Source organism: Salvelinus alpinus, chromosome 26 (genome assembly GCF_045679555.1).
Source record: "Salvelinus alpinus chromosome 26, SLU_Salpinus.1, whole genome shotgun sequence".
In the NCBI taxonomy this organism is placed as follows: domain Eukaryota; kingdom Metazoa; phylum Chordata; class Actinopteri; order Salmoniformes; family Salmonidae; genus Salvelinus; species Salvelinus alpinus.
In genome coordinates this window covers 2001992-2029245 of record NC_092111.1, presented here as the reverse complement: position 1 = coordinate 2029245, position 27254 = coordinate 2001992, and the positions used below count along the sequence as shown (strand labels likewise).

The following is a 27254-nucleotide window of genomic DNA, read 5'->3' as shown; positions in this document are numbered from 1 at the left end:
AGAGGTAGGGAAACCCCTGGGAGTCAGATCCACAGAATGGTACGGGAGTAAGGCAGCAGTTTCCAGATAGAAAGTAAGGCAGTCAAATGTACATCACATTCTAATGACTAGTTTTCATCTATATTATTCGTAGCAGTTTATTTACCACCACAAACCGATGCTGGCACTAATACCACACTCAATGAGCTGTGTAAGGCCATAAGCAAACAGGAAAATGCTCATCCAGAAACAGTGCTGCTAGTGGCCGGGGACTTTAATGCAAGCAAACAAATCAGTTTTAACTCATTTCCACCAGCATGTCACATGTGCAACCAGAGGAAAAAAACCTCTAGACCACCTTTACTCCACACACAGACGCATACAAAGCTCTCCCTCGCCCTACATTTGGCAAATCTGACCATAGTTCTATCCTCCTGATTCCTGCTTACAAGCAAAAACTAAAGCAGGAAGCACCAGTGACTCAATCAATTCGGAAGTGGTCAGATAACGCAGATACTACGCTATAGGACTGTGTTGCTAGCAGACTGGAATATGTTCCGGGATTCATCCAATGGCATCATCAATAAGTGCATCGACGACATCGTCCCCACAGTGACCGTACGTACATTTCCCAACCAGAAGCCATGAATTACAGGCAACATCCACTCCGAGCTAAAGGCTAGAGCAGCCACTTTCAAGGAGCGGGACACTAATCCGGACGCATATAAGAAATCCCACTGTGCCCTCCGACAAACAATCAGGCAAAGCATCAATACAGGACTAATACTGAATCCTACTACACCGGCTCTGACACTCGTCAGATGTGGCAGGGCTTGAAAAATATTACGGACTACAAAGTGAAACTCAGCCACAAGCTGCCCAGTGCCTCGAAGCAAGCATGCATGAGAGCACCAGCTGTTCCGGACAACTGTGTGATCACGCTCTCGGTAGCCTATGTGACCTTTGAACAGGTCAACATTCACAAAGCCGCGGAGCCAGATGGATTACTCGGACGTGTACTCACAGAGAAACAAAAAGGCTTGTACATGATTTGCTCCTATACCATTCCTATAATGGCTTGTACATGATTTGCCCCTTTACCATTATTGCTCCTACACCACTTTTAATCAAGACAATGTTTCGAGCCGAGACGGATCGATCGTCAGGTCCCTTACTCCCAAATTGGTATACATTACACTCCATCATTATAGATGATGTGTGGTGAGCATTCTGGCACAAAATGGTGGGTGTGCCAAATGTGTGCTATACATTGGTGGTGGAAGAGGAGTTGCGCAAAGGTAGGCACGGTTAGAACTCCAATCAAGAAGCCTTCTGTGCGTTGATTAACGCTGGGAAAGCAATAAAAAGTGGGTAAACAATAATTAACTAAATAAAAAGGTGATTAAACACTTTCACAAACAAAAAAGGTGCATAAACAGTGTTTACTCTCCACTAAATCCCTGGTTGGGTCTGGCAAAACCCATTCATAAACAATATCCTGCCAGGTAGGATTTAATCTACATTTTCCCGGCATTTTAGCTATCGATGTGACGTTTGGCGGCGCCTAAGCAGTCAGTTCTATACCTGCCTGGCTGAGTGGCAGTGTTGGTGAAATGCGCGAGCTGTAAAATTCTGTAGTCCGCCTGGAAATGAATTTGCAAGACCAATACGTTTTTCTAATACTTTTCAAATCAACGTATTTGATCATTTTCTGTTCTCCTCTCATTTTAATTCAAGTACTTTACAAGTACCAACTTCAGAAAATGTGATTTAAGGCATTCCAGTACCTGAATTTTAGAGTGCTAAATTAAAGTACCTTAAGCACTTTGTACGAACCCTGTCAACCGCACTCAGGAAATTCACTGTTCATCTACATAAAAAATCCATTCCTTTTTATCTTCTGTAGTTGAGAGAATACATTGAGTTTGAGGGAGCGTGTCACTTTGGAAACATGCTACCTTCACACCCCATAGTCTTAGTATCCCCATTTCAGAGCATGGCAGTTCAACAGGCAGGACCTCCATTTTGTCACTCGTTCCCCACCCTTGGGGTGTGTGTACATCCTGTGTCAACCGCACAGGCCAGCGGGCAGCAAGGTACTTCTGGCACACACTGAAGCAAGCACACCATGGGTGGAAAGCTAGCAGCACAGTGTGTGAGGGGAGCATGGACCAGGGCTACTCATCAACTGTTAAATGGTTAGCAGCTACCCTCAACGCTTTAGAAATGTAAGAATTGAACATAAACAATTAGCTAGCCTCTATGGTAGCATTTCCCAAACTTGGTCCTGGAGACCCAATGAGGAGCACATTTTGGTTTTTGCCCTAGCATTACGCAGCCGATTGAAATAATCAACTCATCATCAAGCTTAGAATATTTTAATCTGAAATGCTAGAGCAAAAACGTGCACCCCTTGGAGTCCCCAGGACAGTTTTTGGGCAATGCTGTCCTATGGCTAAGGTATACGATTGACAGTGTTAATTCTGAGGACATTTGACCCTTCCTACAGCACCTTGGTGCCTAATGATGAGTAGTCCTGGGGGACAGAACAGATGAGTAACAGAAGAATGGAGGCAGACAGAGGGTGACGGTTGACTGCAAAACGGGTGTCAGGGTCTTCTCTGTGGTGTTGGACGGTAAGCAGCAATGAGGGAGAGGATGGAGGTGATGACGGAGCGAGGGAGGAAGGGAGGGTTGGTGTGTGGCGGCACTCACCGACTCCAGGCCCGCTGACAGAGCTGGCTTGCTTGTTTAGAGCAGAAGCGGCGGCAGCCACGGCAGTGCCATATCCACCCTTACAGAAATCCCCACTCCCCGAAGCCTGGCCCATATCCTCATAGCCTGCAACAGTCAGACACATAGCCACAGCCCACAGCGTTAGACACACCAAGCAGGGTTAGGATGTGGGTATTGGGGCGTCAGGCAGGGGGAGGGAGGGGTGGGCGGTGGAGGCAGGAAGCAGTAGGTGGTGTGGATAATAGATGCTGTGTGACCAGGTGGATAGAGGGAGAGAAATAGAGGAAGACTAAAGGATAGAGGTGGATAGATGGAGCGAGAGAGAGAAAGAAACAGGTTTTAAGATGACCTCATGGGATGGAGGGTGTAGCCGGAAACCCAACTCCACTTATTGAATGAGCAGAAGCAAGCAATGATAGGCAGTAGCAACAGAACACCCACCACCTTACTGCCCCGTAATACATGTAGGAGGGCAAAGGAAATATCGATACAGTTCACTTTTCCAGTCCAAAACTACTAAAATAGAACAAATTACTGTACTAACAAAAAGATAAAGGGTAAACTAGATCTCCTTCTCCATTCAAAAGAATGGTGAGAGTTGCAGAATAATAAAACTACCATTTCCACTCCCATTTTAGACAAGTCTTCACATAAACGCAAACCCTGTAAACATTTTTATAAAAGAAAGTAAAATCACGAGCCTCAAAACTAATAATCTATATTGGGCCCAGATCACTCTATTCATGGGTTGCGTGTTGTGCCACAATATTGTTTTAAACGTAAGTTTTAAGACTGATGCCCCACTGAGCTTTCTATTCAATGCATCCTCATTGGGCGCTGATGAAGATTGTCTAAAGTGCATTACTGTGGCTTGAAAACACAATGACATTTCTAAAGGCAAATAATTTGTGCAAAAACCTTGTCATCATTTAAGTTGCCAGATTGACATTCGATGCAGTAGGACGTTAGCTAGCTATGTAAGATTGAGGGGAGACCTCCAGATTTTAGCTAGCTACTTCTGACAAACTTTGCTACCTAATAACTGTTAAACTGTTAAATACATGGACAGAGAAAGTGGTATTCCACATACAGCAACCGTCATTGGACGAGCAGGAAAAGCAAAAGGAAAACACCAGAACTGGTACAACTTGCAGTACTCTGAACCAGCTACACTTTCTGGTACAACAGGGTCAGCTGACCTGTCACTTGTAGATAATATCAGAATTGAACCAATAGAAAATCGAGAAAAACAGAATGACATTCAAAATGATGATGTACTTGAAACAAAGGACGTGTCATTTGACTCAGCTAAGCTAGATGAGCTCAGTAATTGGAGGAAAAATGGAGTGTGAGGAAGTCAAAGACATTGGCCAAAAATGCGTCTCAACAAGGTGGGTGTGTACCCTTAATGAATCCTTAACTGGAATAGTGCCTAAAGCACGTCTAGTGGCTAGAGGTTGAGGAGCTGGCTGCTAAAGAACTCCCAAAAGACTCACCGACAATCACTCAGATTGCTGATGTCAGTGATCTGCCAGAAAAAATGGAAACTTAATGCAGATTTGATGTCTATGGAATTTTTGCAGGGAACAGAGCTGTTCAAGGGACATTCACAACCGACCTCCGCCTGAAGCTAAAAGCGAAGGAACACTGTGGAAACTAAAAAAGTGTGTGTATGGACTGGCAGATGCATCACTCTACTGGTACAACAAAGTCAAGGCAACAATGCTGAATACAGGTGGAAAAATGTCACAAGTGGATCCTGCAGTCTTCTATTGGCTTGATCAAGACTGCAATGTGACTGGAGTACTTGCCTGTCATGTCGATGACTTTATCTGGGGTGGCTCACAGACCTTTGCTTCAACTGTGATTCCACACCTCAAAGCTGTTTTCTAGGTTGGCCGTGAGGAGCATGATCATTTTTGTTATGTTGGCATAGAGTTTATTACAGTTGATGGAAAAATACTGATGCAACAGGAGAGCTATATCAAGAATCTTCAACCCATTCAACTGGATTCTTCAAGAGCCGTACAAAGGAATTCCCCTCTATGTGGAATTGAAGCTGGTCAATTGAGGTCAAAGATAGGACACATTTTATGGGTTGCTAGACAGAGTAGACCTGATGTAATGTTTGATGGTTGCAACTTGGCATCTAACACAAAACACGCCACTGTACAAACCATTCATGAGGCGAACAAAGTTGTTCGTAAACTGAAATCACAACAAGTGACTTTAACGTTTCAGCATGTTGGAAAAGATGACTCTTTGAAACTAGTTGTCTTCAGTGATGCTTCGCTAGGGAACCTTACAGATGGAGGCACACAAGGTGGACATCTAATCGTGTTAATGGGTGAAGGAGGAAGATTCTCACCCATGTGTTGGCAGTCAAAAAGGATCAGAAGGGTTGTCCGAAGCACACTTGCTGGAGAAACCCTTGCTCTTGCGGATGGAATTGACAATGCTATCTTTCTTGCAACTCTGTTCTCAGAGCTTACCACTGGTGAGACAAAACGTCACTTTCTACCTGTAGTTTGTGTCACTGACAACTACTCATTAGTTGATGCTGTGAAGTCAACCAAGTCTGTCACAGAGAAAAGACTTCGAGATTAGCAGCATCAAGGAACTTATTCAAGCACAGAGAATCCAGCGGATTCTGTGGTCGACCACAAAGGAACAGCTTGCTGACTGTCTGACTAAAAAAGGAGCATCCGGTCTTGTGCTCCTACAGGCTCTCAGTAATGGAAAGTGGCAGCTTGAGTAATACAAATAAAAACTGTCACACAACCCATTTGTAATGGGGATCTTGAATAATACTTGGACATTTAATTATGTTGTTGATGTTTTATTTGTCTTTAAAGAAAAGGGGGAGATTGTTAAGTTCATGTTTTAAGTATCCCTATATTTATGTTATTACGGGGCTATCACTCAGTCAAGCGTGTGCCTGCGCAGGGAGTCTTGTTGTTGATGGACCTAGCCTGGAGTGGAATGGCTACCTTGTAGTATGTTCATATAGTATAGTAAACTTTGTTAAACTGGAACCTTGTCGTTGTGTCATTTCGAGTTAACAATAACATTGCCATCTGTCTAAAGTAAATTTGACAACATGATGGCAAAGTTGTTTCCTACTAAATATGTGCCTACTTTAGCAATGTCATCGTATTCCCAAGCTCCTATAGTGTAATTTAGATGACAGTTATTAGACCCGTTTCCAAGTCAATAGTCCCAGTTCTACTTTTGAACATCAATATTGCTGCAGCATCTGTAGAACGTTGATAACAATGCCAACAACGCGACCGAGTGACGGAGATGCAACCCATGAATAGCTGGCCCATATCAGACAGTGCACAGGGTTGGTTGGTTAGAATAGTTTGTTGGTAACAACGGCAGCAGTTTGTCTCCAAGCAACAGAAACCGCTCCATAACAGCTGGTCAACAACATCAGTGGCGTGCCTGATTTAGAAAGGTTGGAGTTAGTGCCATTTCATCTACTAACCATGTTGAAGAGCGGTTGATGTAGACCGGTAATGTGGGCAATGTCAGCCTTTGCCTGCTTAGGCACAGGCAAATGTTAATGTCTCCAACTTGGTGTAACTGAAATTAGTTGCATTCAAACCCAAAAAACCTTTGAATGTGAGAGGCCTATTAAATATAAAAGTGAATGCAGGCAGTGTCGACTAAACTGACTTTCAGTTGCATGCAGTGTTGATAGCCATTCTATCAGTATGTACAGATTTGAACTGAATGACCCCTGAACAGATGCTGTTCCACAGGGTGTGTTTAGTCTTACCAGTGTTGTAACCATGGGAACTGTAGCCGCTGGCCTGCTGGAAGGCTGTTGCCGAGGCGTTGACACCAACGTTCACACCGTGCTGCTTCGACGAGGTAGGAGCAACCTGGAAACAAAGACAGGTTAGAGGTGAAACTAATATACTTTAGTTGTCTAAAGTATATAAAATATCAGCTGCTAACACATGCAATTTCAATTCCTTTTACAGCATACTGGATTCTCTCAATTAAAGCTGCATTAGAGGACATTTTGCCAAAAAACTGTTCGTAATATATTTGTGTGCCCCAATTATAAATGAGGACAGTTTGCATGTCATACTACAAAATCAGTCCCTCCAGGATTCCGTGATCGCATAATTCAATGCAAAATCAAGCAATCAGCGCATATTATGCGAGAGCTCGTAATTTTGACCAATTACTGCACTGTTACCGTGGAAAATGGCTCAATTCAACCACACGTCAACAACGTTTGGTCCCCCGGCCTGTCAGCGTATTCACGTGCGAAGATGGGTGATTGTTGATGGCTGACCGGCAGTACACTGAACCGAAATCAATCTCATTTGCAAACAAAAATAACAGCTAACAACCATGCGAAACAATTTCCAAATGTTTTTGGAAACTAGAGAAAGCCGACAATCAACAGTCACTTCGAATCAGCAAAGAATATGAGAATGTCAGAACAGTTCCCACAGCAGCGGCAGATCACCATGACTGAAGTGGTAGCAGGGAAGACTGTGGCAAGCACTGAAAGAATCAAGGTGAGTGGCGTTTTACTCAAAATTTTACTCCGCTAACCTTGGCTTTAGTAGGGTGGTCGGCACTCTGCTCTCCCCAGTCTGTCTATGGAGAGCACTGCTCAAAGCACTGTGTGCAATTTGTCAGCTTTGCCGCTTTAAACTCTGTAAAACTTCATACGGATCACGAAAGCACAATCTTTCTGGATTTTTTAGCAATGGAATAGTACATTTCAACCACAACTCTATATTTGTACGTTCTGTTCTTTATCTCCCTCACAACCCTTTCAGAAAGAAAAAAAATCACAATCAAGAATATTGAAGACAATTTATTAGAAAGAAATCGATCCTCAAATTGAAAGTGATTGATCAGCTTTGAATCTATTTGTTTTTTTTGAGAGTGAGAGAGCGTGAATAGGAATGGGAGGTGCATCTTGTGTTGATGGCAAGCCCCAAGCCTGATGGAGAGGAGAGGTATGTGTGATTGTTCAGGAAAACAAAATTGAGCACTTTAGATGTTTCTAATTGTTTTTGTATTATGTATTCTGCTTAAAATCGACCTAAAACTGAGCACATGACTTTTTAATGCTTTATATGAAATTAACGTGAAAAAACATCGCAAAATGTATCACAGAATTTCAGAAAAGCTGCCGCAAAATCAATCATTTTTGTCCGCAGAAATTACACACAAAAAATCTAAATCCTGGCGGGACTGCAAAATGCATGTATACATGCATCACGAGAACATACCCTTGTTAACTTCCTAAAACTTCATATAATTTAAAAAAACATCCAAAACAACAATACCCAGACAAATCATGAGAAACCTCACCGGGAACATGGCGGGACCGTACTGGAAGGTGTTGGGCAGGCCCGGCACGCCGGTGTAGTAGGGCAGGCTGGTGTAGCTGTAGCCGGGAGGCAGTGCGGGGTTGAGAAAGGGCTGCTGCGTAGTGTGGTGCGTCTGACTCTGGTTCTGCTGCGTCTGCTGAGCCAACGTGGTGGTGGCCGGAGCCGGGGACGACGCGTCACCTCGACCAAACTTTGATAAGTCACCTGCCGGAGGGGAACGGGGGAGAGAGATAAAAGGGAAAGTGTGAAAAAAGTGTGTGAAAGGGGGATGAGTGGGAGAGATGAGCGAAAAACTGACAGAAAAACTTCCGTTATGTTCAAGCAACAAGCGGGTGATTCTCAGAAATCAGTTACTACACCAGAACAATGGACAATAGCGTTGAAGCAGCGAATCAGTTCAAGTCAGTCACGGCGATGAAGGTCTGACCATCTGGTGGCGGCTGCACATTGTTCTAGCACACCAATGTCCAGTTTTGCCATGGCGACGCAGGACAGGATCAACAGATGTGTTCGTTCCCAACACCAAACCCCTCCCTTCACTGTGTTAGCATTCAGTACACAGTCCATAAAATAGGAAAGTAGACTTAGTTATACACCATAGATGGGGGTTAGAATGGTGCTTACCAGAGTAAGGGTTGTTGCTCAAGCTGCCATCTCTGCCAGTCAGTGCTGTGTTGGGGGTGGCAAACGGGATGCTGTAGTAATCCTGAGAAGATAGAAGAGGTTCAGTTTTTACTAGTACGACTATCAGACTATATCCCATTTCATTAACTCGCAACATAGCACAGTTCCTGGAAAGAAATGAGTTCCAAAAACAGTTTGGCGAGACAGCCAGTTCTTCCCTTCTTTAAAAATCAGTTTGCAGCTGTTGTTAGAGTTACTAGTAAATGCCAGAAGTCATATTTGGCCAACCCGCTAAATGGATGGGTTAGATCCAGATAACTTACTCACCAGTGGTATTCTTGTCTGGAGCATCTGTAGGTCATCATAGCCATACACCTGAGGCTGAGAGGCAAAAGGCGGTGAGAAAAGACAATAGAAGGAAAAAATGTTTGCAATTCTTCTCCAATTGCAATATACAGTTGCAAGAAAAAGTATGTGAACCCTTTGGCAATACCTGGATTTCTGCATAAATTGGTCATAAAATTTGATCTGTATCTTCATCTAGGTCACAACAATAGACAAACAGTCTGCTTAAACTAATAACACACAAACAATTATAAATGTTCATGTCTTTATTGAACACACTGTGTAAAAATTCACAGTGCAGGGTGGAAAAGTATGTGAACCCTTGGATTTGATAACTGGTTGACCCTCCTTCGGCAGCAATAACCTCAACAACAAAAAATTCTGTAGTTGTGGATCACACCTGCATAACGGTCAGGAGGAATTTGGGACCATTCCTCTTTTCAGTTCAGCAATATTCTTGGGATGTCTGGTATGAACTGCTCTCTTGTGGTCATGCCACAGCATCTCAATCGGGTTGAGGTCAGGACTCTTACTGGGCCAATCCAGAAGGCGTATTTTCTTCTGTTGAAGCCATTCTGTTGTTGATTTACTTCTGTGTTTTGGGTCGTTGTCCTGTTGCATCACCCGACTTCTGTTGAGCTTCCATTGGCGGACAGATAGCCGAACATTCTCCTGCAAAATGACATGATAAACTTGGGAATTAATTTTTCCGACGATGATAGCAAGCTGTCCAGGTCCTGCGGCAGCAAACCAGCCCCAAACCATGATGCTCCCTCCACCATAATTTACAGTTGGGATGAGGTTTTGCTGCTGGTGTGCTGTGCCTATTTTTGTCCACACATAGTGCTATGTGTTCCTTCCAAACAACTCAACTGTAGTTTCATCGGTCCACAGAATATTTTGCCAGTAGCGCTGTGGAACATCCAGGTGCATTTTTGCAAACTACAGACGTGCAGCAATGTTTTTTTGGACAGCAGTGCTCCCTCTGCTGTTTCCTGAAGTCCACGATCATCTCCTTTGTTTTGTTGACGTTGAGTGTGAGGTTATTTTCCTGACACCACACTCCGAGGGCCCTCACCTCCTCCCTGTAGGCCGTCTCGTCGTTGTTGGTAATCAAGCCTACCACTGTAGTGTCGTCTGCAAACTTGATTGAGTTGGAGGCGTGCATGGCCACACAGTCGTGGGTGAACAAGGAGTACAGGAGAGGGCTGAGAACGCACCCTTGTAGAGCCCCAGTGTTGAGGATCAGCGGGGTGGAGATGTTGTTACCTACCCTCACTACCTGGGGGCGGTCCGTCAGGAAGTCCAGGACCCAGTTGCACAGGGCGGTGTCAAGACCCAGGGTCTCGAGCTTGATGATGAGTTTGGAACTATGGTGTTAAATGCTGAGCTGTAGTCGATGAACAGCATTCTCACATAGGTATTCCTCTTGTCCAGATGGGTTAGGGCAGTGTGCAGTGTGATTGCGATTGCGTCGTCTGTGGACCTATTGGGGTGGTAAGCAAATTGGAGTGGGTCTAAGGGTGTCAGGTAGGGTGGAGATGATATGGTCCTTGACTAGTCTCTCAAAGCACTTCATGATGACCGAAGTGAGTGCTACGGGGCGGTAGTCATATAGCTCAGTTACCTTAGCTTTCTTGGGAACAGGAACAATGGTGGCCCTCTTGAAGCATGTGGGGACAGCAGACTGGGATAAGGATTGATTGAATATGTCCGTAAACACACCAGCCAGCTGGTCTGCGCATGCTCTGAGGACGCGGCAGGGGATGCCGTCTGGGCCTGCAGCCTTGCGAGGGTTGACACGTTTAAATGTTTTGCTCACGTCGGCTGCAGTGAAGGAGAGCCCGCAGGTTTTGGTAGCGGACAGTGTCTGTAGCACTGTATTGTCCTCAAAGCGAGCAAAGAAGTTGTTTAGTCTGTCTGGGAGCAAGACATCCTGGTCCGCGACGGGGCTGGTTTTCTTTTAATCCGTGATTGACTGTAGACCCTGCCACATACCTCTTGTGTCTGACCCGTTGAATTGCGATCTACTTTGTCTCTATACTGATGCTTAGCTTGTTTGATTGCCTTGCGGAGGGAATAGCTACACTGTTTGTATTCGGTCATGTTTCCGATCACCTTGCCCTGATTAAAAGCAGTGGTTCCCGCTTTCAGTTTTGCGCAAATGCTGCAATCAATCCACGGTTTCTGGTTTGGGAATGTTTTAATAGACGCTGTGGGTACGACATCGCCGATGCACTTGCTAATAAACCCTCTCACCGAATCAGCGTATTCATCAATGTTGTTGTTCGCCGCAATGCGGAACATATCCCAGTCCACGTGATCGAAGCAATCTTGAAGCGAATAGTATGCTCGGGAGCGGTGCGCGATGTGCCTGTCTACGGAGCCTGACCAGAAGACCGCTCCGTCTGCCCCTTCTACTGCGTCGTTGTTTTGAGTCTTCGGCTGGGATCCGATCCATTGTCCTGGGTGGTGGGCAAAACAGAGGATCCGCTTCGGGAAAGTCGTATTCCTGGTCGTAATGTTGGTGAATTGACGTTGCTCTTATATCCAATAGTTCCTCCCGACTGTATGTAATAAAACCAAAGACTACCTGGGGTAACAATGTAAGAAATAACACGTAAAAAAAACTAAATACTGCATAGTTTCCTAGGAACGCAAAGCTAGGCAGCCATCTCTGTCGGCGCCGGAGGTGTGTGAACTTGAACCCTGTAAGAATCCTGGATCTAGCCGGACAGTTTTTTTCTATAGATTTCAGAAATGCAGTGTAACTACATAACAACTACATAACAACTACATCCCCTAAAATGTATACAATTGCAAAATCGAATGCTTCTAACCTTGGTACTGAAAACCTAAATCAATACTGTCCTTAACGTGGTTCTTCAAAAATGTTGCATAATACTTGTTGGATGCGAATTTGGGGTTGAGCTGTTTAATTACGCTGTGATATTTTCACACATCTGAAAATGTCTTCCTGGACCAGATTAATGACAGTCAAGTGACGAACAGCTGTTGTGATGGCACATGCAATGCAACAGCCCAAGAGCTGGAAAAAAGGTGTTTGTGAGGAATGTCCAGAATATTGGAATCTCATTCATTACGCCGGTGAAGACAGTTGTGCCTGGATCCACGTTGGATCTAATATCTCTAGTGAATTGATGTTAATCATCTGTTGTCTGCTTGGTTTACAGCAGGGTCTCGTGAAATTTAACAAAGAAAGAAAGCATCAATCTAATGAGTTCATGTTGTTTTCATATGTTTCTGTATCTCGGATTGGACACAGTCTACTGTGAGTAATTGTATAGGATAGACTATTGCGCGACACCCGACGCTATTCTTATGAATTGATCAGGATATAATGACAAATTACGTAGCCTAGTGGGCTTCTTCACAAAATGATCTGGTAATAAATGACACATTAATTTCTTTCCATGTTACACCTGCAATTTTAAACAATACAAATGGCTTGAAGACACATACTTGAATTTGGAGCTCAGATGTACTGGAACAGGCAGACATTTCCTCAATTTGGTGCTTGAAAAGTCCTTGTACAGTGGAAGTCGGAAGTTTACATACACTTAGGTTGGAGTCATTAAAACTAGTTTTTCAACCACTCCACAAATTTCTTGTTAACAAACTATAGTTTTGTCAAGTTGGTTAGGACATCTACTTTGTGCATGACACAAGTAATTTTCCAACAATTTTTTACAGACAGATTAATTCACTGTATCACAATTCCAGTGGGTCAGAAGTTTACATACACTAAATTGACTGACTTTACAACAGCTTGGAAAATTCAATAAAATGATGTCATGACTTGCGTACTTGCGTACATGACTTGCGTACTTAGAAGCTTCTGATAGGCTAATTGATATCATTTGAGTCAATTGGAGGTGTACTTCCCCTTCAAACTCAGTGTCTCTTCTTTTGATATTCCCATGATGTCAAGCAAAATCAGCCAAGACCTCAGAAAAACAATTGTAGACCTCCACAAGTCTGGTTCATCCTTGGGAGCAATTTCCAAACGCCTGAAGGTACCACATTCATCTGTAAAAACAATAGTACGCAAGTATAAACACCATGGGACCACGCAGCCAGCATACTGCTCAGGAGACGCGTTCTGTCTCGCAGAGATGAATGTACTTTGGTGAGAAAAGTGCAAATCAATCCCAGAACAACAGCAAAGGACCTTGTGAAGATGCTGGAGGAAACAGGTACAAAAGTATCTATATCCACTGTAAAACGAGTCCTATATCGACATAACCTGAAAGGCCGCTCAGCAAGGAAGAAGCCACTGCTCCAAAACCGCCATAAAAAATCCAGACTACGGTTTACAACTGCACATGGGGACAAAGATCGTACTTTTTGGAGAAATTTCCCCTGGTGTGATGATACAAAAATAGAACTGTTTGGCCATAATGACCATCATTATGTTTGGAGGAAAAAGGGGGAGACTTGCAAGCCGAAGAACACCATCCCAACCGTGAAGCACGGGGGTGGCAGCATCATGTTGTGGGGGTGCTTTGCTGCAGGAGGGACTGGTTCACTTCACAAAATAGATGGCATCATGAGGCAGGAAAATAATGTGGATATATTGAAGCAACATCTCAAGACATCAGTCAGGAAGTTAAAGCTTGGTCGCAAATGGGTCTTCCAAATGGACAATGACTTTGGAAGCATACTTCCAAAGTTGTGGAAAAAGGCTTTAGGACAACAAAGTCAAGGTATTGGAGTGAACATCACAAAGCCCTGACCTCAATTCTAAAGAAAATTTGTGGGCAGAACTGAAAAAGCGTGTGCGAGCAAGGAGCCCTGACTCAGTTACACCAGCTCTGTCAGGAGGAATGGGCCAAATTTCACCCAAAAGCGGGCTACCCGAAGCGTTCCACCCAAGTTAAACAATTTAAAGGCAATGCTACCAAATATTAATTGAGTATGTAAACTTCTGACCCACTGGGAATGTGATGAAATAAATAAAAGCTGAAATAAATCATTCTCTCTACTATTATTCTGACATTTCACATTCATAAAATAAAGTGGTGATCCTAACTGACCTAAAACAGGGGATTTTTACTAGGATTAAATGTCAGGAATTGTGAAAATTGTGAAAATTGTGAGTTTAAATGTATTTGGATAAGGTGTATGTAAACTTCCGACTTCAACTATAATTATTGTAGCCAATTTATAAGTTCTCCTACATAATTATCCGTGAGAGAGTTGTGGCCACTTTCGTGTGTTTCCCGCAGCTTCAATTGAAGGGTGTTTTACTCTGTTGCGGTTTTCAATACAAATCCTTCCATTACACATTGGTCGCTTTCTCATTATAAAAACAGCGATGGTGACATTAAAATAGTGAGATTAATGCAACAGCTATTCATGACTTTATTATGTGTGCCTGCCTCGGCAACATAGGCTACAGAAATCACCATGAATGCATCCAATTCATTTAGGCAAGTGCATATTATTCCCACATTTTAGAATGTGATAATTTGAATATCAAATCATTGGCAATGCCTACAATTCATTATTCTTTTCACACTTCTTGCATGTTTTTTTTTAAAGGGGTTCTATATTAGGTCCTTTAGGCCCATGAACAATTATATACAGTGCATTCGGAGAGTATTCAGACCCCTTCACTTTTTCCAGATTTTGTTTATTATTATTCTAAAATGGCTAAAATGGCTTAAATAGTTATTCCCCCCTCAATCTACACACAATAACCCATAGTGACAAAGCAAAACCAAGCTTAGAGCTTTTTGCAAATTTATTAAAAATAAAAAAGACTTTAGTCCAATCAAATCAAATTTTATTTGTCACATGCGCCAAATACAACAGGTATACAACCTTACCGTGAAATGCTTACTTACAAGTCCTTAACCAAAAATGCAGGTAAGAAAATAGAGTTAAGAAAATATTTTGTCCTGGCACCTCCATTGGTGACAAGGCCTGCCACCGTTGAGTCGTCAGCAAACTTAATGATGGTGTTAGAGTCGTGTTTGGCCACGCAGTTCAGTTTGTGCGAACAGGGAGTACAAGTGGGGACTAAAAGCGCGCACCCCTGAGGGGCCCACATGTTGAGAATCAGCGTGGCAGATGTGTTGTTGCCTACCCTTACCACCTGGGGGCGGCACGTCAGGAAGTCCAGGATCCAGTTGCTGAGGGAGGTGTTTAGTCCCAAGGTCCTTAGCTTAGTGTTGAACGTTGAGATGCATTCACAGCATTTACTCAGTACTTTGTTGAAGCACCTTTGGCAGCGATTACAGCCTTGAGTATTGTTGGGTACAAGCTTGGCACACCTGTTTTTGGGGAGTTTATTTCATTCTTCTCTGCAGATCCTCTCAAGGTCTGTCAGGTTGGATGGGGAGTGTCGCCGCAGAGCTATTTACAGGTCTCTCCAGAGATGTTAGATCGGCTTCAAGTCCGGGCTCTGGCTGGGCCACTCAAGGACATTCAGAGACTTGTCCCGAAGCCCATCCTGCATTGTCTTGGCTGTGTGCTTAGGGTCGTTGTCCTGTTGGAAGGTGAACCATGGCCCCAGTCTAAGGTCCTGAGCGCTCTGGAGCAGGTTTTCATCAAAGATCTCTCTGTACTTTGCTCCCTCTGTTCATCTTTCCCTTGATCCTGACTAGTCTCCCAGTCCCTCCCCCCGGAAAAACATACCTACAGCATGTTGCCACCACCATGCTTCACCCAAGGGATGGTGCCAGGAATCCTCCAGACGTGAATCTTAGCATTCAGGCCAAATAGTTCCATCAGACCAGAGAATCTTGTTTCTCATGGTCTGAGAGTCTATTAGGTGACATTTGTGAAACTCCAAATGGGCTGTCATGTGCCTTTTACTGAGGAGTGTCTTCCATCTGACCACTCTACCATAAAGGCCTGATTGGTGGAGTGCTGCAGAGATGGTTGTCCTTCTGGAAGGTTCTCCCTTCGCCACAGGGGAACTCTGGAGCGCTGTCAGAGTGACCATCGGGTTCTTGGTCACCACCCTGACCAAGGCCCTTCTCCTTCGATTGCTCAGTTTGGCCGGGCGGCCAGCTCTAGGGAGAGTCTTGGAGGTTCCAAATTTCTTCCATTTAAGAATGGAGGTCACTGTGGATCACTGTGTTCTTGGGGACCTTCAGCGCTGCAGAAATGCTTTGGTACCCTTCACCAGATCTGTGCCTCAACAGTCTTGTCTCGGAACTCTACGGACAATTCCTTCAACCTCATGGCTTGGTTTTTGCTCTGACATACACTGTCAACTGTGGGACCTTATATAGACAGGTGTGTGCCATTCTAAATCATGTCCAATCAATTGAATTTACCACAGGTAAATTGAAATCAATTCAAATCAAGTTGTAGAAACATCGAGGATGACGAATGGAAACAGGATGCACCTGAGCTCAATTTCAAGTCTCATAGCAAAGGGTCTGAACACTTATGTAAATTAAGTATTTCAATTTTTTTTCTAAAAACCTGTTTCGCTTTGTCATTATGGGGTATTGTGTGTAGATTGATGAGGAATTTTTAAATGTAATCCATTTTAGAATAAGGCTGAAAAGTAACAAAATGTGGAAAAAGTCAAGGGGTCTGAATACTTTCCGAAAGCACTGTAAATTATTATTTGTATTTTTTTAACCTTTATTTAACTAGGCAAGTCAGTTAAGACCAAATTCTTATTTACAGTGACGGCCTACCCCGGCCAAACCCGGACGACGCTGGGCCAATTGTGCGCCGCCCTATGGGACTCCCAATCACAGCCGGATGTGATGCAGCCTGGATTCGAACCAGGGACTGCAGTCACGCCTCTTGCACTGAGATGCAGTGCCTTAAACCGCTGCGCCACTCACACGTTATATTACATTGAGGTTCTTTAAAATTACAATTATGTGCTTGAAATAGTCCCTGAAAGTCTTTGAATTTGACTTGCCAATGTCTGTACGTACTCTGCTTAAAATATGTACAGTCCTAGGCCTACGTAGGTGGAGTTATGGGCCAATTTTAATATATTCCTATTAGTACACATGTGAAACTCCTTAAAAATAGTGTTTATTTAAAAAAAAAAAAAATTATGTTGATCCCAATGTCATACATTGGCCCCATTATTTATAGAGACCTACTTACAGGGTAAGCATGGAGTAGCCCGGGGGCCATGATGTACGGGTTGGGCAGCAGAGGCGGCACTCCAGGCGGAAGGTTAGGAGGTGCTTTCCCTGTAAAGAGACCAGCAGAAACAAAAGACAAAACATATGAAATAATAGGATGGAAATTATAGTATTAGAAAAAGTAAACACATATAAAACACACTTCAAATTTACAACACGCTTTTACGTCCCACATCTAAAACTGAGACCCCTGTCAGCGTCCCAAATGGCACCCTATTCCTGTGCCTTCAGAAAGTACCCACACCCCTCGACTTTTTCCACATTTTGTTGAGTTACAGCCTGTATTTAAAATGGATTAAATTGAGATTTGTCATCACTTGTCTACACATAATACCAATGTCAATATGTTTTAAAACGAAAAGAAGAAATGCCTTCAGTCAATAAGCATTCAACCCCTTTGTTTTGGCAAGCATAAATAAGTTCAGGAGTAAAAATGTGCTTAACAAGTCACATAAGTTCCATGGACTTACTGTGTGTAATAGTGTTCTGCAGACTGCCCTATCCCATCTGGACAAGAGGAATAGCTACGTAAGAATGCTGTTCATTGACTATAGCTCAGCCTTCAACACCATAGTACCCTCCAAGCTCATCAATAAGCTCGGGGCCCTGGGTCAGAACCCCGCCCTGTGCAACTGGGTCCTGTACTTTCTGACAGGCAGCCCCCCAGGTGGTGAAGGTCGGAAACAACACCTCCACTTCACTGATCCTCAACACAGTGGCCCCACAAGGGTGCATGCTCAGCCCACTGCTGTACTCCCTGTTCACCCATGACTGCGTGGCCACGCTCGCAGTGGAGAAGGTGGAAAGCTTCAAGTTCCGCGGCGTACACATCGCCATGACAATCTGAAATGGTCCAGCCACACAGTCAGTGTGGTGAAGAAGGCGCAACAGCACCTCTTCAACCTCAGGAGGCTGAAGAAATTTGGCTTGGCCCCTAAGACCCTCACTAACTTTTACAGATGCACAATTGAGAGCATCCTGTATCTGTATCACCGTCAGGGTCCCTGCTCATCTGCGTGAACGTGCCTTAGGCATGCTGCAAGGAGGCATGAGGACGGCAGATGTGGCCAGGGCAATAAATTGCAATGTCCGTACTGTGAGACGCCTAAGACGGACAGCTGATCGTCCTCGCAGTGGCAGACTACGTGTAACAACACCTACACAGGATCGGTACATCCGAACATCAAACCTGCGGGACAGGTACGGGATTGCAACAACTGCCCGAGTTACACCAGGAACGCACAATCCCTCCATCAGTGCTCAGACTGTCCGCAATAGGCTGAGAGAGGCTGGACTGAGGGCTTGTAGGCCTGTTGTAAAGCAGGTCCTCACCAGACATCACCGGCAACAACGTCGCCTATGGGCACAAACCCACCGTCGCTGGACCAGACAGGACTGGCAAAAAGGGCTCTTCACTGATGAGTCACGGTTTTGTCTCACCAGGGGTGATGGTCAGATCCACGTTTATCGTCAAAGGAATGAGCGTTACACCGAGACCTGTACTCTGGAGTGGGAGGGTCCGTCATGGTCTGGGGTGGTGTGTCACAGCATCATCGGACTGAGCTTGCTGTCATTGCAGGCAATCTCAACACTGTGTGTTACAGGGAAGACATCCTCCTTTCTCATGTGGTACCCTTCCTGCAGGCTCATCCTGAGATGACCCTCCAGCATGACAATGCCACCAGCCATACTGCTCGTTCTGTGCGTGATTTCCTGCAAGACAGGAATGTCAGTGTTCTGCCATGGCCAGCGAAGAGCCCGGATCTCAATCCCATTGAGCACATCTGGGATCTTTTGGATCGGAGGGTGAGGGTTAGGGCCATTCCCCCCAGAAATGTCCGGGAACTTACAGGTGCCTTGGTGGAATAGTGAGGTAACATCTCACAGCAAGACCTGGCAAATCTGTTGCAGTCCATGAAGAATGCATTGCAATACTTAATGCAGCTGGTGGCCACACCAGATACTAACTGTTACTTTTGATTTTGACCCTCCCTTTGTTCAGGGACACATTATTCCATTTCTGTTAGTCATGTCTGTGGAACTTGTTCAATTTATGTCTCAGTTGTTGAGTGTTATGTTCATACAAATATTTACACGTTAAGTTTGCTGAAAATAAACACAGTTGACAGTGAGAGGACGTTTTTTCCCCGCTGAGTTTATATACTGTATTCTATTCTACTGTATTTTAGTCAATGCCACTCTGACATTGCTCATTTCTTAATTCCATTCTTTTACTTTTAGATTTGTGTATTGTTGTGATTTAAAAAAATACTACTACACTGATGGAGCAAGGAACACAAGCATTTCGTTACGGCCGCAATAACATCTACTAAATGGGTGTATGTGAACAATATAATTTGATTTCATGAACAATCTTTTTTTTTATGACTACATCTCTGTACTCCACACATACAATTATCTGTAAGGTCCCTCAGTTGAGCAGTGAATTTCAAACAGATTCAACCACAAAGACTAAGAAGGTTTCTCAATGCCTCGCAAAGGACACCTATTGGTAGATGGGTAAATATAAAATAAGCTAACATTGATTATCCCCTTTGAGCATGGTAAAGTTATTAATTACACTTTGGATGGTGTATCAATACACCCAGTCACTACAAAGATACATGCATACTTCCTAACTCAGTTGCCGGAGAGGAACTAAACCGCTCAGGGATTTCAGCATGAGGCCAATAGTGACTTTAATGGCTGTGACCGAAACTGAGAAACTGATCCAACACTGTAATTACATTACAATACTAACCTAATTGACAGAGTGAAACAGAAGCCTGTACAGAATGAAAAAATATTCCAAAACGTGCATCCTGTTTGCAACAATGCACTAAAGTTATACTCAAAAAATGTGGCAAAGCAATTCCCTTTTTGTCCTGAATACAAAGTGATGTTTGGGGCAAATCCAATACATAACACATTAACTGAGTACCACCATCCATATTTCCATGTATGGTGGTGGCTGCGTCACGTTATGGGTATGCTTGTAATCTTAAGGACTGGGGAGTTTTTCAGGTAAAAAAAATACATGGAATGGACCTAACCACAGGCAAAATCCTAGAGGAAAACCTGGTTCAGTCTGTTTTCCACCAGCCACTGAATTCGCCTTTCAGCAGGACAATGACCTAAAACACAATGCCAAACCTGCACGAGTTGCTTACCAAGAAGTCAGTGAATGTTCCTGAGTTGCCTAGTTACAGTTTAGACTAAAATCTATGGCAAGACCTGAACATGGTTGTCTAGCAATGATCAACAACTAATTTGACAGAGCATGAAGAATTTTGAAAATAATAAATGGCCAAATGTTGCACAATCCATGTGTGGAAAGCTCTTAGATACTTACCCAGAAAGACTCACAGCTGTAATCACTGCCAAAGGTTTTTCAACAAAGTATTCACTCAGGGGTGTGACCTGTATTTTATTTTCAATACACTTGCAAAAATTAAAAAAAAAAAAATGTCATTATGGTGTATTGTTTTCACTGTCATTATGGTGTATTGTGTGTTGATGGGTGAGATTACCATTTTTTAAACCCAATTTGAATTTGGGCTGTAACAACAAAATCAGGAATAAGTCAAGGGGTGTGAATACTTTCTTTAGGCTCCGGTCAAAAGTAGTGCACTATATATAGGGAATAGGGTGCCATTTGGGACGCACACCCCTTAACCAAAAACCCATGTCTAACCTGAGGAGACTGCAGAGCTGCGTGAGGAGGCGGAGGAACCGATAGCCTGGGCTTGGGCTGCTGTGGACATGGCTGCAGAGGCTATGGCTGGAGGTCCCATGGAGGCTGCTGTGTGGAGGCCCATAGCTACTAGGCTGCTGACGGGGCCCAGGCCCGAGGGGACCGACTGAGAAACTGTGTTCACTGAAGAGGGCTGAGGGGCCCCCATGGAGACCTGCTGAGCTGCTGCAGTCACCGACGAGGAAGAGGGGACCGAGGACCCCGCCGAGACAGAGGGGAAGGAGGAGGAGTGCAAGCTGGAGTTGTCTACGCTCTGGAGCTGTAAGGATGGATGAAGAGGGGATAGATGGAGAGGAGGTTATCATGATAAACAGGATTAAATCCCCAATAGGTTAAAGGATGCATCAATTACTACTTAATCTATCACAGGAAATTCTTTCTCTTCTCGCTCACACACTCACCATTAGACTGGCGTTGGATATGCAGACTTGTGATGGAGCAAGACTGTTCTGTTGTGTAGAAAGGGAACTGAGAGAGAACAAACAATCATCCATCAATTTAGTTGAATAAATAACCGTTATCCACTTGCACTACTAAAATCCAAACTCTTCAAATGTCACTCAAAATCATGATCACTACAGCATTCTTTGAAACATTCTTCAACCTGTTCAGCTCCAGTGTCCTCGCGCGAATTGACCTACAAATTGTGCACAGGTCAACCACCGTGCAATGTCTACGTAAGATTTCTGCGATTCCAAGACAAATTACACATAGTGCTCTCGAGGGAAGGGCCATCTGAGCATTGAAAACGCACAGATCCGAATACTTGGTGGAGATTCAGAAGAGAAGCGCCTTCATGGACATAAAGAATTGCTTGTCCTTTGCATTCCAAGGCTGAAGCCGCTGCATTCCTAGGAGAGAATAACCTTACCAGAAAAGATACCGGGCCAAGGTTAATACTACCGGGCCGTGCCCTATTTATTGAAACGATCATGAATAACAAAACGTACCTATTTTCGTTGTATTATGAAGGCGTTGTAAGTATAGAATGAATATCTTAATTATTCAGCTCTCAATTATTTTGACCTCATGGCTGTGTGACCTTATATAGACAGGTGTGTGTGCACCCCCCCTGAACCCACCATAGGATCAGGCCCCACCCTGGACACCTCATTGGCTTTGGGCCTGAGGTGTACATTATGTTCCAAAGCTGTCATCAAGACAAAGGGTGGCTACGTTGAAGAATCTCAAATATATTTTTAATTTGCTTAACACTTTTTTGGTTACTACATGATTCCATGTGTTATTTCATAGTTTTGATGTCTTCACTATTATTCTGCAATGTAGAAAATAGTAAAAATAAAGAAATGCCCTTGAGTAGATGTGTCCAAACTTTTGACTGGTACTATGTATGCGCACACACACCTGGAATTAATTTCAATTAACAAGTGTGCCTTGATAAAAGTTAATTTGCGGAATTTCTTTCTTCTTAACGCGTTTGAGCCAATCAGTTGTGTTGTGACGAGGTAGGGGTGGTATACAGAAGATAGCCCTATTTGGTAAAAGACCAATCTATATTATGGCAAGAACAGCTCAAATAAGCAAAGAGAAACGACTTTCCATGATTACTTTAAGACAGTCAATGCGGAAAATTTCAAGAACTTTGAAAGTTTCTTCAAGTGCAGTCGCAAAAACCATCAAGCACTATGATGAAACTGTCTCTCATGAGGACCGCCACAGGAAAGAAAGACCCAGAGCCACCTCTGCTGCAGAGGATAAGTTCATTAGAGTTAACTGCACCGCAGATTGCAGCCCAAATAAATCCTTCAAAGTTCAAGTAAAAGACATCTCAACATCAACTGTTCAGAGGAGACTGCATGAATCAGGCATTCATGGTTGAATTGCTGCAAAGAAACCACTACTAGAGGACACCAATAATAAGAAGTGACTTGCTTGGGCCAAGAAGACCGGTGGAAATCTGTCCTTTTGTCAATTTTAAATGTCTGGTTCCAACCGCCATGTCTTTGTGAGTAGGTGAACGGATGATCTCCTCATGTGTGGTTCCCACCATGAAGCACGGAGAAAGAGGTGCGATGGGGTGGTGGTGCTTTGCTGGTGACACTGTCTGTGATTTATTTAGAATTCACAGCACACTTAACCAGCATGGCTACCACAGCATTCTGCAGCGATACGCCATCCCATTTGGTTTGCGCTTAGTGAGACTATCATTTGTTTTTTAACAGGTCAATGACACCTCCAGGCTGTGTAAGGGCTATTTGACCAAGAAGGAGAGTGATGGAGTGCTGCATCAGATGACCTGGCCTCCACAATCACCCGACCTCAAACCAGTTGAGATGGTTTGGGATGAGTCTGACCGCAGAGTGAAGGAAAAGCAGCCAACAAGTGCTCAGCATATGTGGGAAATCCTTCAAGACTGTTGGAAAAGCATTCCAGGTGAAGCTGGTTGAGAGAATGCCAAGAGTGTGAAAATCTGTCATCAAGGCAAATGGTGGCTACTTTGAAGAATCTCAAATATGACATATATTTGGATTTGTTTATGTGTATATAAGCTCACAAAAAAAAAAAACATCCTCACTGTCAACTGTGTTTATTTTCAGCAAATTTAACAGTTCCACAGACATACAGAGACTAACAGAAATGGAATAATGTGTCCCTGAACAAGGGGGGGAGGGGGCAAAATCAAAAGTAACAGTCAGTATCTGGTGTGGCCACCAGCTGCATTAAGTACTGCTCCTCATGGACTGCACCAGATTTGCCAGGTCTTGCTGTGAGATGTTCTCTCACTCTACCACCAAGGCACCTGCAAGTTCTCAGACATTTCTGGGGGGTATTGGCCTTAGCCCTCATCTCCGATCCAACAGGTCCCAGACATGCTCAATGGGATTGAGATGCGGGCTCGTCGCTGGCCATGGCAGAACACTGACATTTCTGTCTTGCAGGAAATCAGCCATACTGCTCGATCTGTGTGTGGTGGCATTGTCATGCTGGAGGGTCATGTCAGGATGAGCGTGTAGGAAGGGTACCACATGAGGGAGAAGGATGTCTTCCCTGAAACGCACAGCGTTGAGATTGCCTGCAATGACAACAAGCTCAGTCCGATGATGCTGTGACACACCACCCCAGACCATGACGGACCCTCCCACTCCAGAGTACAGGCCTCTAACGCTAAATCCTTCGACAATAAACACGAATCCGACCATCACCCCTGGTGAGACAAAACCGCGACTCAACAGCGAAGAGACCTTTTTGCCAGTCCTGTCTGGTCCAGCGACAGTGGGTTTGTGCCCATAGGCGACGCATAGAAGTAGTCCCTATAGGCTACCTGGCCTGCGCACAAATGTAGGCATACAAAATGTGCCCATTTGGGGGATCTGATAGTATTTCTGATTGACTTAACGCACCACCACTAATGACCTGTGGAGCTTCTCAAAGTAATGTTTTCATCACCTCAAACAGCAAGCAGGGTCTGTTTTTACATCCATTACAGTAGTTCCTCAATGTATTTGAAAAATCTTTCCAGCTCTCTTCTTTTCAATAACCACTCAACGTGAAAGGGAAAAAATGTCATGCTCTGATCCAATGGAAACGTCATAAAATAGTGCTTATCAGTGCTTCACTAGACTGAAATAGGTTCCGGTACTCATTTTGGGCTGGTACTGTTTTTATATTTAGGTGGAGGAGCTCCACAATACTTTTGAGCTAATATTATTTAAGAGGAACAGGAGATCAAGCAGTAGAACATTTGAGGTGCCGGTACTCTGCTCCGGTGAGCTCCTGCCAAAGGCAAGCACTGCTTCTTATCCCTTGCGCAAATAACCTTCAGCTGTGTCTGTCCCGAGCTCATGGGGGCGGGAAACTGAGGGCCCAGATTTTTTTTTACAATGTTGCAAGTTTGCTGGCAAGCTTCAGGCTGGACCAAAGTTAAAAGTTTATACAATGTTTCAAATTCGTTGCAGACAGGCCATGTGATTTGTAAGATATTTATTTTTTAAATCAAGATATTTTCTACCTCCAGGCTGCAGTGTTTTTATTTGTTGACTTTAAGTAGACCTTTTTTTATATAGTTGGCAATGGCAATAGAAATTACTTTCTAGGTTTGTATCATTTTCATTTACATTTTTATAGAATTTTGATTAACCACATGACAATGCATCGGTGACATTGTCCCCACAGTGATACATACCCCAACCAGAAGCCATGGATTACAGGCAACATCCGCACTGAGCTAAAGGGTAGAGCTGCCGCTTTCAAGGAGTTGGACTCTAACCTGGACGCTTATAAGAAATCCTACTACGCCCTAAGACGAACCATCAAACAGGCAAAGCATCAATACAGGACTAAGATTGAATCCTACTACACCGGCTCCAATGTTCGTCAGATGTGGCAGGTCTTGCAAACTACTAGGGACTACAAAGGGAAACCCAGTGGCAAGCCTACCAGACGAGCTAAATGACTTCCTATCCGCACTTCGAGGCAAGCAACACTGAAGCATGCATGAAAGCACCAGCTTTCCAGGTACCCTCTTACTTGCTGTGCTGAGACATGGTATTCGGGGGCAGGTCTTCATTGTGCCCCAGAGCGCTGAGCGACGACTGCTTTGATGTGGTCAACAAGGAGGCGGGCCCTGAGCCACTGTCCGTCAGTGTAGCCATGGAGACTGACGCGGGTGCGACCGAAACAGAGGCTGACTTCACAGACACTGCAGATCCTGCTGCAGCTGGGCAGACTGAACAGAGACAAGATGGAGGGAGAGATGGATTCTGGAATTAGTGCCAACCCAGATGGACGACAGCTCTACAATACACATACTGTCTGATTGGGGAGATTGTCCATAGATTGCCATTCCAAGCCGTTTCCTCTTTAAGGGTTACTTTGAATGAATAGCCATAAAATACTAACAGAGGACCACAAAATAACAGGCCATGGTTCCGGAGTACTTAACCTACATCCAGGAAATGCATAGTAGCGGAGTAACACTTCACACGGTTGCCAGGACGGCCATAACTCCCATATATTCAGACTTCCTTCACTGCAAACCCACACAACTACCAAAATGACTCACCTTCTACAGATTGCGTATGTACTGAACTGAATCCATTCTGAAAAAAACAAGTTCAAGTGGGCTTGTTAGGGTACAGTAACATAGGGGAGACATTTCCATAGCAACAGTCCATTCAGTAACAGAGGGAGCTGTTCAAAGAAAAGTGAACAGAGCAATTTATTTTGTATTTATCTTGGAATAAACGCAATATGAATGGAGGAATGAATCACAAGGAGACACAGCGATATGAACAGCACAATGAATGAATGAATGGAGGCTCACGTCAATGTCTTTCTGCGGGGAGGAGACGGTGGGGTAGCGCCGGGCCTGAGGAGCCCTCTGGTCATACATGTCCATCTGACTGGGGTTGGACAGGGAGGGAGTTGCCTCACTGGAGGAAAAGCAGGGAGATTATATAAAGCCAAAGGCTACTTTGAGAAAGGAGAAGGAGTCCAGTCTCAAAGCTCAAGTGGAGCCAAGTGATAAGAGATGCTTCACATGGGTCTGTTTGTGGTGTTGTACAAGACCCCATCTTACACAAATTGTGCTGTGTCTGGTATGACTGAGATGAGTGCTCACCTGCTGGGGCTTGTGTAGAGGCAGTTCTGAACCTGGCAGCCTGGCGAGGTGGTGGCGGGGATGATGTCGTACTCCTGGAGCACGGGTTCAGAGCCAAACTGCAGCGCTCCAAACTGCAGGTTGAGCCCAGAGATGTCTGCCGAGCCAGGCATCTCCACCGGCGTCGCTGGGATCTGGAATAAAATATAATAAAGATATGGTTGATGTCAGGGAAAGCAAGGAAAATAAGTTATGAAAAAGTAGGGAGAGGTAGGGATACATAGGGGTTTGGCAAAGAGTGCTGAAAGTAAAGTGAATTTGTGCTCACTGTTTTCTGCGAGTGAGCTAGTGTTACCTGAGGAAAATAATTAGAAGCTGGGCGCAGCATGACCGGCCATTCACTCTCTTTACACCTTGTATGTCTTTGTATCAGTGTTGAGCTGTTACCTTGGTGGTGATGGAGGTCCTCTTCTTCTGCTGCTTGAGCTTGTGCTGCTGCAATGGCAGGGGGCTGGAGTCCTGGGCGTCCGGCGAGCTAGGGGGCACCGCCATTTTGGGGAGGGAGGACACGGGGGGCGCCATGAGGGACGTGGGGGTGCTCTGTGGGGGCAGGGAGGAGACGACGGCAGGGGGGAGGAAGGTATCCAACACGGAGGTGGATTGGTAGGGCTGGCGCTTTGTGAAGGGGCTATGGGCCGCAGGCTCCGGCTGGGCGTTCATGTCTGGGGGGGTGATTA

The 27254-nt window shown here is 44.4% G+C and overlaps 1 protein-coding gene across 11 annotated transcripts in view; it reads right to left on the bottom strand.

Annotated features, from left to right (window-relative positions):
* Positions 1 to 27254, bottom strand: part of LOC139554432 (ubiquitin-associated protein 2-like) — a 74928-nt gene that overhangs the window by 2250 nt on the left and 45424 nt on the right. For 5 of the 11 annotated variants that reach the window (XM_071367205.1, XM_071367203.1, XM_071367208.1 and 2 more), the window contains 13 exons: positions 26965 to 27239; positions 26539 to 26711; positions 26242 to 26350; positions 25981 to 26017; positions 25446 to 25644; positions 21359 to 21425; positions 20899 to 21216; positions 17163 to 17264; positions 9036 to 9089; positions 8709 to 8790; positions 8065 to 8288; positions 6500 to 6605; positions 2695 to 2820 (listed from right to left, as the gene is read on the bottom strand). In XM_071367205.1, coding sequence (XP_071223306.1) covers positions 2695 to 2820; positions 6500 to 6605; positions 8065 to 8288; positions 8709 to 8790; positions 9036 to 9089; positions 17163 to 17264; positions 20899 to 21216; positions 21359 to 21425; positions 25446 to 25644; positions 25981 to 26017; positions 26242 to 26350; positions 26539 to 26711; positions 26965 to 27239 — 1872 coding nt within the window. Of the gene's footprint in view, positions 1 to 2694; positions 2821 to 6499; positions 6606 to 8064; positions 8289 to 8708; positions 8791 to 9035; positions 9090 to 17162; positions 17265 to 20897; positions 21217 to 21358; positions 21426 to 25445; positions 25645 to 25980; positions 26018 to 26241; positions 26351 to 26538; positions 26712 to 26964; positions 27240 to 27254 lie in introns of all 11 variants that reach the window. The other 6 variants (XM_071367207.1, XM_071367213.1, XM_071367211.1 and 3 more) reach the window with 3 other exon arrangements.